We start from the raw sequence: 12,752 nt of genomic DNA, 5'->3' as shown, positions 1-12,752 counted from the left end.
CACATACATATGAAGCAATTAGTCAAGGCTGGGAAAAGAACCACCCAACGTGAGAAGATGGAACAATTCCAGGAACTCACACAAGGATGGGAAAATTTTGTGTTCTCATCAACCAGAGTGGAAAACCTTGTAATTCAAAGGAAATTGGAGAGGACTCAGAAGAGTATAGCCTCAGCAGAGGGCAAATTAACCATAGACTGAAGGTGTATCTGGTCCTGCTTAACAAAGTTTAAAGCAACCCTCAATAAAATCATACTACTTCCAAGTAACTAAACTGTATCCCAGAACAAAGCTTAAGATGATCTATAGGAATAAAAGATTTCCAGAAACCAAAAAGATAATTCACAATGTATAGAATCTAAACAAAATTCGCAAGAATGCAAAGAAGCAGAAAGTTACAATCTGTAATGAGGAGGAAAATCAGTTATTAGAAATAGACTAAGAAATGACACAAAATGATATAATTTATAGACAAAGACATTAAAAGAGTTATCCTAACTATGTTCCCTATATTCAAGAAGCTAAAGGAAAGACTGAGCATGTTGAATAGATACAAGGAAAATAAAAAGAAGAGTTAAATCAAACTTCTAGAGATGAAAAATACACTGAATAAATTTACCAGTATTACATACCAAAGAAGATACAATTAGTGAATTTGAAGGTCTAACAATATATATAAAATGAAAGGAGAGGGAAAAAATGGAAAATAAATAGAGCATCAGCAAACTGTTACAAAACTTCAGTTGGACTACTTTACATATTTTTTGGGATCCCAAAGAAGACAGGAGAGGAATCAGAAAAAATATTAGAAAAATTAATGACTGAATTTTTTCCAAATTTTGTAAAAACAATAAGTCCACAGATCCAAGATGCTCAACACAGCCCAAACACAAGAAATAGGAAACAAACATCCTAATCCTAATGGAGAGAAATCCACAGTAGAAAATCTGTGGTAGAGAATCCATGATGAAAAATCTTAAAAACAGAGAAAATTGTACATTATATATACACAGATATTAAGATAAGAATGACAGCAAACTTCTAGTTGGAAACAATGGTACTCAAAGACATTTTTCAAAAAGAAGAGAACAATAAAGACTTAAAAATATACAAGAGATGAATTAATCACCAGCAGACCCACACTATAAAAAATGTTAAAGAAAGCCTTTTAAACAGAAGCAAAATGTCACCAGATGTAAATCTAGATCTGCACAAAATAATGAAGACCACCAAAAATGATAAATTTGAACTAAATATAAAAAATTGCTTACTTATTTTTTAATTCTCTCTAAAACAAAAAGAACAATAATGGATTTATAACATATATATAAGTAAAATGTATGAATACAACAAACACAAAGGCTAAAGGAAAGAAATAGAAGCATACCATTTTAAGTCTCATATTGTATTTGAATTGGCATAATATAACTTGAAGACAGTCCATGATAAATTAAATATATACTATAAAATCTAAAGCAATCACTGAAAAACAAAAAACAGAGTTATATCTAATAATACTTGGAGAAAGCAAAAAATGATCCAGAAATTTCATGGAGAAATCTAGAAAACAAATAGGCTTTCATAAACTCTCAGCCATCCCTGGTGGTCTGGAAAGCTGCAAACATGTATAAGGCTGTGAGCACATACAGGAGAGAGCAATCAGAAAAAATATGTAAAAAATATTTGAAAAATTAATGACTGAATTTTTTCCAAATTTTGTAAAAACAGTAAGAAGTCCACAGATCCAAGACGCTCAACACAGTCCAAACACAAGAAATAGAAAACAAACATCCTAATCCTAATGGAGAGAAATCCACCGTAAAAAATCTGTGGTAGAGAATCCACGATAAAAGAATCTTAAAAACAAAGAAAATTATATATTATATATACACAGATATTAAGATAAGAATGACAGCAAACTTCTAGTTGGAAACAATGCCACTCAAAGACATCTTTCAAAATGTCTTTGAAAAATAACACTCATCCTGGCTGAATGTGAGGTATCCACTCATACCTGGCTGAATGTAAGGTCTTATGCCCAGGAGGAAGTCTTATTAGCTCAAGGTGTTTAAACACAACCTCCAACTAATCATTGGTTGACCTCTAAGCACTGCTTTACAGCTTTAAATGTCTATATTAAAAGAGAAGAAAAATATCAAATCAATAAGTTAAGCTTACACCTTAAGAAACTAGGAAAAAAAGGAGGCCAAACTAAATCCAAAGTAAGTAGAAAAAGAAAATCATAAACAATAGGGCAGAAATCAATGGAATAGAAAAAAAATAGAGAAAATTGATGAAACTCAAAACAGCAAATAAAATTAGCAAATCTTTAGTTATACTGACCAAGAAAAAAAGTAGAAAAGACACAGATCTGGAATTAAACAGGTTAAACAAGGATATCAACACTTACCTTATAGAAATTAAAAGGACTTCAGGGGAATACTATGAACAACTTTATGCAAACAAATTATACAACTTAGATGAAATGGATGAATTCCTATAAAAACGCACATTAACACAAAGTACTCAAGAAGAAATTTAAAAATCTGATTAGACCTATAACAACTAAAAATAAAAAGAATTATTAGTTAAAAGTCTTCCCACTAAGAAAAGCCAAGGTGCAAAAACACTTAAAGAAGAAATAACCAATCCTCCACAAATTCTTCCATTAAATAGAGGAGGAAACGCTTTCCAACTTGTTCTATGAAGCCAGGAGTATTACTCTGTTACCAAAGCCAGACAAAGACATCACAAGAAAAGAAAAATTCAGACCAATATTTCTCATGAGTATAGATGTAAAAATCATTAAAAAATTAGCAAAATAAATCCAGCATTTTATGAAATGGGTTATGTAACATGATTAAGCAGCCTTTACCGCAGGAAGGCAAGGTGGTTTAACATTTGAAAATAAGGTAATATATTATATATATTAATAGAATAAAGAAAAAAAAACTACATGATAATCTCAAGGGACACAGAATGAGCATTTGACAAAAATCCATGATAAAAACTTTCAATAAACTAGGAATAGAGGGCAAACTGACAAAGGGCACTTACAAAAAAACCTAAAGCTAATATCATTCTTAATGGTGAAAGGTTAAATGCTTTTTCCCTAAGACTCAGAACAATGTAAACACGCCCACTCTTGCCACTGCTATTCAGCACTGTATTAGAGGTTCAAGTCACTGCAGTCAGGCAACAAAGCAAAAGGCATTCAGATTGAAAGGGGAAAGGTAAAAATATCTATATTTATAGACAGCATAATCCAATATGGTGAAAATCCTAAAGAACTCATAAAACTACTAGTAGAACTAATAATACGGCAAGGTCAAAGGATACAATTTCAATATACAAAATTGTATAACTATATACAAGCAATGAATAATCCAAAAATAATATTAACAAAATAATTGCAAAGATATTGGCCTGTAATTTTCTTTTTGGTAGTGTCTTTGTCTGGTTTTGGTATCAGAGTGATGGTGATGGCTTCACAGAATGTCTTTGGGAGTGTTCCTTCCTCTTCAATCTTTTGGAAGAGTTTGAGAAGGATCAGTACAAGTTCTTCTTTGTATGTTTGGTAGAATTCACCTGTGAAGCCATCTGGTCCTGGACTTATGTTTGAATGGAGTTGTTCTTTGTTTTTGTTTTTTTTATTACAGATTCTATTTCATTTCTAGTGATTGGTCTGTTCAAGTTATCTATTTCTTCTTGACTCAGTCTTGGCAAGCTGTATGTTTCTAGAAAGTTGTCCATTTCTTCTAGGTTGTCAAATTTGTTGGCATATAATTGTTCATAGTAATCTCTTATGGATTTTTGTATTTCTGTGGTATCAGTTATGATTTCTCCTTTCATTTCTTATTTTCTTTATTTGGGTCTTCTCTCTTTTCTTTGTGAGCCTGGCCAGAGGTTTGTCAATTTTGTTTACCCTTTCAAAGAAGCAACTCTTGGTTACACTGATTTTTTTCTATTGTTTTTAATCTCATTTTATTTATTTCCTCTCTGATTTTTATTATCTGCTTCCTTCTGCTAACTTTAGGTTGTGTTTGTTTTTCTTTTTCTAATCCTTTTAGGTGGTGGGTTAGGTTGTTTATTTGACATTTGTCTTGTTTCTTAAAGAAGACCTGTACTGCTATGGAACCTCCCTTTAAGAACTGCTTTTACTGCATCCCATACATTTTGTTTGGTTGTGTTTTCATTGTCATTTGCCTCAAGGCATTTTAAAATTTCTTCCTGATTTCATCGTTGACCCATTGGTTTTTTAGTAAAAAGAAAATTACAGGCCAATGTCTTTGATGACTATAGATGCAAAAATTTTCAACAAAACATTAGCAGACCAAATCCAACAACACATAAAAAAGATCATACACCATGACCTAGTTGGATTCATCCCAGGGTCACAAGGATGGTTCAACATATGCAAATTAATCAATGTGATACACCACGTCAACCAAAGAAAAGATAAAAACCACATGATCATCTCAATAGATTCAGAAAAAGCATCTGATAAAATTCAACATCCATTAATGATAAAAACCCTTATGAAAGTGGGTATAGAAGGAACATATCTCAACATAATAAAATATTTTTATGACAAACCCACAGCCAATATAATACTCAATGGTGAAAAGCTGAAAGCCTTCCCGCTAAAATCTGGAACAAGACAAGGATGTCCACACTCATCACTTCTCTTCAACATACTATTGGAAGTCCTAGCCACAGCAATCAGATAAGAAAAAGAAATAAAAGGTATTCAAATTGGTAGGGAAGACGTAAAATTGTCATTATATGCAGATGACATGATATTATATATAGAAAACCCTAAAGACTCCATACAAAAACTACTAGAATTGATAAATAAATTTACCAAGGTAGCAGGATACAAGATTAACATACAGAAATCAGTTGAATTTCTTTATACTAACAATGAAATATCAGAAAGAGAATGTAAAAAAATCAATACCTTTTAAAATCACATCAAAAAAAGAAAAAAACTTAGGAATCAACCTCACCAAGGAGGTGAAAGACATATGTTGAGAACCACAAAACATTAATAAAGGAAATCTTGAAAGTAATGCAAAGAAATGGAAAGATATCCCATGTTCTTGGAATGGAAGAATTAATACTGTTAAAATGGCCACACTACCCAAAGCAATCTACAAATTTAATGTGACCCCTATCAAATTACCCATGACATTTTTCACAAAACTAGAACAAATAATCCTAAAATTTATATGGAACCATGGAGACCCAGAATTGCCAAAACAATCCTGAGGAAAATGAACAGAGCAGGAGGCATGACCCTCCCAGACTTCAGACAATACTACAAAGCTACAGTAATCAAAACAGTGTGGTATTGGCACAAAAACAGACATACGGATCAATGGAACAGAACAGAGAACCCAGAAATAAACCCACATGCTTATGCACAATTAATCTTTGACAAAGGAGGCAAGAATACATAATAAAAGACAGTCTTTTCAGCAAGTGGTATTGGGAAATTTGGACAGCTGCATGTAAATAAATGAAGTTAGAACACACCTTCACACCATACACAAAAATAAACTCAAAATGGCTTAAAGACTTAAATATAAGACAAGACACTGTAAAACTCCTAGTAGAGAACATAGTTAAAACATTCTCTGACATAAATTGTACCAGCGTTTTCTTAGGTCAGTCTCCCAAGGCAATAGGAATAAAAGCAAAAATAAACAAATGGGACCTAATCAAACTTGTAAGCTTTTGCACAGCAAAGGAAACCATAAGCAAAATGAAAAGACAACCTATGTATTAGGAGAAAATACTTGCAAATGATACAACGGACAAGGGCTTAATTTCCAAAATATACAAACAGCTCCTACAATTCAGTAACAAAAAAAAAATAACCCAATCAAAAAATAGGCAGAAGACCTAAATAGACAATTCTCCAAAGAAGACATACATATGGCCGATAGGCACATGAAAATATTAGCTCAAAATTGCTAATTCTTAGCGAAATGCAAATCAAAACTACAATGAAGTATAACCTCACACCAGTCAGAATGGCCATCATTAAAAAGGCTACAAATAAATGCTGGAGAGGTTGTGGAGAAAAGGGAACCCTCCTACGCTATTGGTAGGAATGTAATTTGGTACAGCCACTCTGGAAAACAGTATGGAGGTTCCTCAAAAAACCTAAAAATAGAGTTGCCATATGATCCAGCAATCCCACTCCTGGGCATATACCCAGAAAAATATATAATTCAAAAAGATACCTGCACCCCTATATTCATAGCAGCACTATTTACAATAGCCAAGACATGGAAACAACCTAAATGCCCATTGATGGATGAATGGATTAAGATATATATATATAATGGAATATCAGGCAGCCATAAAAAAGAATAAAATAATGCCACTTGCAGCAACATGGATGGACCTAGAGATTATCACACTAAGCGAAGTAAGTCAGAAAGAGAGAGACATACCATATGATATCACTTATATGTGGAATCTAAAATATGACACAAATGAACATATCTATGAAACAGAAACAGACTCACAGACATAGAGAACAGACTTGTGGTTGCCAAGGGGGTGCTGGGGGGGAGGGAAGGATTGGGAGTTTGGGATTAGTAGATGCAAACTATTATATATAGGATGGATAAACAACAAGGTCCTACTGTACAGAACAGGGAACTATATTCAATATCCTGTGATAAACCATAATGGAAAAGAATATGAAAAAGAATATATATGTATGTGTGTGTGTATATATATACATATATATGTATGTGTGTGTATAACTGAGTCACTTTGCTGTACAGCAGAAATTAACACAATATAAATCAACTATACTTCAATAAAACTTAAAAAAAGAAAATAATTCCAATCACAGCAGCATAAAAAGAATTAAATATGTAGGAATAAATTTAACAATATAACCATGAGGCTTATACACTGAAAACTACTGTAAATTACTGAGAAAAATTAAAGAAGATTAAATACAATGGAATATTATTCAGCCATAAAAAGAAAATCCTTCTATTTGTGACAACATGAAAGAACACGGAGGATATTTTGCTAAGTGAAAAGTCAGACACAGAAAGACAAATACTGTATGATCTTACTTATATGTAGAATCTAAAAAGCCAAACTCAAAAATGCAGAGAGTAGAATGGTGGTTGCCAGGGGCTGGGAAGTGGGAGAAATGGGAAATATTGGTCAAAGGGTACAAATTTCTAGTTATAAGATGAAGAAGTTCTGGGGATCTAGTGTACAGCATGGTGACTACAGTTCTTAATACTATATTTACACTGGAAATTTGTTAACAGAGTAGATCTTAAGTGGTCTTACCACACATACAATAATGGTAACTATGTGAGGTGATGGATGTGTTAATTAGCTTGATTGTGGTAATCATTTCAAAATGTGTATGTATATTAAATCATCACAGTGAACATTTTAAATATATACAATTTTTATTTGTCAGTTATATGTCATTAAAGCTGGAGAGAAAGAAAACCACACTTCAAACACACTGGAAGGCTCTCTCATGTCCCTCCAAGTCCATACCTCTGAAAAGTAACCACCATTCTGATTACTGTTGCTACACATTATTTTAGCCTGTCTTTGAGCTTCACTTAAATTGAATTATACAATGGTTCTCTTTTTGTGTTGAGATTTATTCATGTTCTTGCTTGCTATTACATATATTAGCAGTCCATTCTTTTTCTTTTCCGTGTACTATTCCATTATATGAATATTATATAATATTCTATTCTTAATGGACTTCTGGGTTAGTTCAAGTTTGGGGCTATTAAGAATAAAGCTGCTATGACATACAAGAAAATCGATTAGGAGAAACATTTCATGCTCATGGATTGGAAGAATCACTTTGTTAAAATTGTTAAATTTTATTGTTAAAATGTTAAAATTTCTCCCATATTGATCTATAGATTCAACACAATCCCTATAAAAATCCAATTAAACTTTTTTTCCCCAGAAACTGACTGGCTGATCCTAAAACTTATATGAAAATGCAAAGAGCTAAGACAAGGTAAAACATTTTTGAAAAAGAAGAACAAATTGGAGGACTAATACAAGTCCCAATTTCAAAACTTATACTAAAGCTTTAGTATACAGTGTGACAAACAAAGATAGACATGATTGATAAATAAAACAGAATTGAGATTACAGGGGAAAAAACCATATTTTTGGTCAATTAATTTTCAACAAAAGTCTCAAAGCACTCAGTGGGGAAAAGTTATTCTTCTCTTTCCACAAATGCAAATGATGAAATTAGATCCTTACCTCACACCATACATAAAAATTAACTCAACAATATTAGATTGAAAACTACAAGACAGAAGAAAACATAAGAGACAATCTTCCTGGCCTTGTCTTAGGCAAAGATTTGTTAACTTTGACACCATATGCATGATTCATAAATAAAAATATTAATAAATTTGATTTCATCAAAATTAAAACCTTCGTAAAAATGTTTGGTGTCAAAAAGACACCATTAAGAAAATGAAAAGGGTAAGCATTTCACCAAAGATACATAAATGGCTAGTAAGCACATGAAAAGATGCCAACATCATTAGTCATTAGGGAAATGCAAAATTAAAACCCCAATGAGACACCACTACATGTTGACTAGAATGGTGTAAATTTAAAAAAACTGATTGTACCAAGTGTTGTCAAGTATGTGTTGCAAATGGAACTCTCACTCATTGCTCATGGGAATGTAAAAATGACACAGATCACTTGGGAAAACAGTTTGTCAGTTTCTTGAAAAGTTAAACATACACCTACCATATGACCCAGCTATTCCACTTGTAGATATTTACCCAAAATAAATGAAAGCATATGTCCAAACGAAGATTTCAGCATCAATGTTCATAGTAGCTTTATTTGGAATGGCCAAAACTGGGAGAAAAACACCCAAATGTCCATCAACAGATGAATAAATTGTGCTATGTCCATACAATGGAATACTACTCAGCAATAAAAAGAAACAGACTTATTGATACATACAATAAACAATACAGATGAATCTCAAAATAATTATGCCGAGTGAAAAAAGCTAAATGAAAAAAAGGGAGAACATATTGTATGATGCCACTTAAAGACTAATCAATAGTGACAGAAAGCAGATCAGCAGTTGTCTTGGGACTGGAGTAAGGGATGTGAAGTGACCAGAAGAAGCAATTACAAAGGTGCCCAAGAAACTACTGGAGATGATAAATAAGTTCATTATTTTTAACACAGGTCAAAACTTACTGAAGTGCACATTTTAGATAAGTTCACTTTGTTGTACGTTGATTATACATTAATAAAGTTGTAAAAAAAATTTATCTCAGGACAAAGAGAAAACAAAAAGAACTGTTTTGTGGCTATTACAATTCTCCAGGCAAGAAGCAGTGGTTGCTTAGACTGGGATGGAACCCTTTGAGATGAAAATGTAAGTATATAATTTTAAAGTTTATTAGAATACAGAAATGACAATACTTTGAAATGTATACTGGAAGATGAAGAAAAGGAAGGAATCAAGGACAATTTTTATTTTGGCTTAAGCAGCTGAGTGAGTGTTGCCGTTTACTAACATGAAGAAGACTGGGGTAGGATTACAGAGTCAAGGTTTCTCACCACAATTACCAAGAGTAATTCAAACTGGTTTGACAAGTTCAATGGATTTAAAACAAATAACTAGGGTTTATACACAGACATCTAGAAAATAAAAATAAGACACTGATCAACTATCATAAATATGAAAAAGAAATTAATATGATTATGACACAGCAAAAGAAACTAGTAATTCATGGAGATTATAAAACAGGTACAAAACACCTTGGCCCCAAATATGTTTTAAAATAAATAAATGAAAGGTAAATGTGCACATTAGAAAATAATTACTTACAAGTGTTTTAGTGAAATGCTACATTTTACTGATAGTGTTTTTTTTTCTAGAAGTAATATTTAGGTCTGCTTACATTTCTAACAAAAAATATTTGTATCTATTAAAAGTCAAATTAATAATTCAAGGAAAGAATGCTACAGGTTCTTTATTATGTTCAACATCTTTGCTTACCTGTTTAATCTTTCAAGTAATGGTCCAAATTGTGCTATTTCATATGACGGACTGAAAGCATCTTGACTTTCATTTAATTTAGAAACCAAGGAATTAGAATAATCAACACTACTGAGCTGCAAAAAGAAAGGAAGAGCCTGCCAAAGTGGTAAATGTACATATATACAAGTTAAATTATTTATCACAATGCCATTTAAGTGAACATATATATACAAAAATGTATTATTTTAGTCTAAAAGAAAGTAATTGTGTCCTAATTGAAAACAAAATAAATACTGTTATAACAATGAAAGCAATATCAGTATTTGAGTAATTATTGAAATAACAGGGTTGATGCTATGGTGAGCTAAACATTTTCTCAGAGATTAAAAAAAAAAGATTAAAAAAATACCCAGTACACCAGGATATTGAGTAAATAAAAGTTAAATTTCTCTGACAAAAAATACATGATCTCTCCCAAGAAAACAGCTGTACTTATCTCAGTTTTTCCATTTACTGAGTAATTTTAGACTGCTACTTTAATATTTCCAAATACCAATATCATTGAATACAAAATGGGGAAAGTGTTGGAAGACTATTGTGAAAAGCAGTTGAGATAATCCATTTATTAATGTGGAAAGTACCATATAAATATAAGATATTGTATTTGCTCAGCACTAATCTATCCAGCAATAATAGTTTATATCTGTAGTATATATTTATCTACAAGTCATCAAACATAGAAATGACAAGTCCAAAGACAATCAGTGACAGAAACAGGAAAAAAAGAGGGGGAGACAAAAAGAGATACTGAAAGTCTTAAAAAAAAAAAAGGTCTGAAGTGAGGGAGAGCTGAAAATAAAGTCTGATAATACATCTCACATCTCAGCCTCAGAGAGACAGTGACAGAGGTGCAGAGACAAAGGTGCATCCCTTGAAGTGAGAAACAAATAAACAAATCAAAAGAGAAGGGTATATTATATATGGGCTCAAATACTACTTCTCTAGGGAAGTGAGAAGTGAGCCCCAGACCACTTTTTCTTCTAACATGTTTTTTCAACTCATTTTCTTTTGTATCATATAATTTCATTTTAATTCTTCTCACTTTTCTTGAAATCTCTCCAAATAAACTATTAAATACTTCATTAAAAGGTCACAATGTGACAATATGCCTTGGACAGGGACATTAAACTCTCTTTTTCTCTTCTGTCCTATTAAGAATAACATTATTTACCCCTCTGGAGATAATCACTAACCTGCAGTCTATAAGTAGGAGATTACAGAGCATTTCATTCTCTTGCCTATAAACTATTTAACAGAATAAGGATGAGTTATAAGCTGATCTAGGATGCAAGTTTTAGTCTTGTAAAATACAAACTGAATGGGTAATTGGATGTTTTTCACTGCATCTTTCAAAAATTATTGGGTCCTCAAATTAATAAGGCTAACACACATCACTGAAACATAATACTTCATTTTCTCTTTTCTGAAAAACAGAAAACATACTTTAATAAAATTGAATCATGTTATATATTATATATAACTATAATATAGCATGATATATAACTATAATTTATAAATTTATAATTATAAATTAATTTAAAAATAATAAATACATAAATATGGCATAAAACTACTGCATGCTAAAAATGGGAGAAATTCAAAACTAAATATTCCTGTTAATAAGACAATGTTTATATAACCATTTTCCTATCATTATACATTAGTAATCTTTAATAATTTTATTTTTAAACTCTATATAAATTTAATAAAAAGTCATTTCTTGGTATGTTCTATGGCAGATATATTTCAGAATTTTAAAGTTTGGACATTTTCATATTTTTACTTTAGAGCACACAATGATTGAACAATATTTTAGCACTATACATCTCTATATAAATATATTTGTATAATTATAATTGAAGTGCATATAACCAGTTGTAATCTGACAAATCATAAAAAGAATCAAGCCATCACAACTCATACTTTAACAGGCTACTATGATATCACTGAGATTATGTACTGCTATTCACAAGAGCCTTTCCATAACATGTCTACCGGGCCACCATGACATCACCAACTAGCTATTTACTGTGATTACAATCATACTACTATATAACACACTGAACGATTTTCAATTTCACTATCAATTTTATAAAAAATGATTTTTTTCAAAGATTTTTAAAGAACACTCCAGTTTTTGGATTCATAATCTTCTACAGTGCAGAGAATTAAGTTTTTGACCTTTGAGGAACTATTACACTTTATTTATATCTTATTTTAGCTATATCTATAGCAATTCACAACTAATATTTTTAAATCTATAAAAAGAGAAAAGAATATATCATAAAAATATAATAATATCAAAATGCTAAGAACTCGTGATCCAAAGATACCTGTTCATTCTGCTTCTCTTCATATGCAACTTTCTGAAGACTAGGTGCTATTCTGGGAATGAAATTTAGTTCTGTAATATTTCTATTGGAAGATAATTCAGCTGAAAAAGATGGTGGAGTGAAACTGCAGTTTTCTGTTCTGTTGAATTGAGGTTCAAACATTCTACATGAGTCCATGACTTGTGATGACTATATGAAAGAAGATACAATCATTTGATTTGTCAAAATGTAAAAACCAGAGAAGATAAAAGTGAAAATAGAAGTGCAAAAAGGTCATGGGTTGCAGAAAAAGTCCCAAGGAAAGGCAA

At 31.5% G+C, this 12,752-nt stretch overlaps 1 protein-coding gene across 1 annotated transcript in view; it reads right to left on the bottom strand.

The window, feature by feature from the left end:
• Positions 1-12,752, bottom strand: part of C10H12orf40 (chromosome 10 C12orf40 homolog) — a 73,303-nt gene that overhangs the window by 43,494 nt on the left and 17,057 nt on the right. Inside the window, 2 exon segments of the mRNA XM_036866019.1 lie at positions 10,070-10,185; positions 12,445-12,633. Coding sequence (XP_036721914.1) covers positions 10,070-10,185; positions 12,445-12,633 — 305 coding nt within the window.

This window comes from Balaenoptera musculus, chromosome 10 (genome assembly GCF_009873245.2).
Source record: "Balaenoptera musculus isolate JJ_BM4_2016_0621 chromosome 10, mBalMus1.pri.v3, whole genome shotgun sequence".
NCBI classification, from domain to species: Eukaryota; Metazoa; Chordata; class Mammalia; order Artiodactyla; family Balaenopteridae; genus Balaenoptera; species Balaenoptera musculus.
Note: the sequence above shows the minus strand (reverse complement) of the source record. Positions and strands in the feature narration are given on the sequence as shown.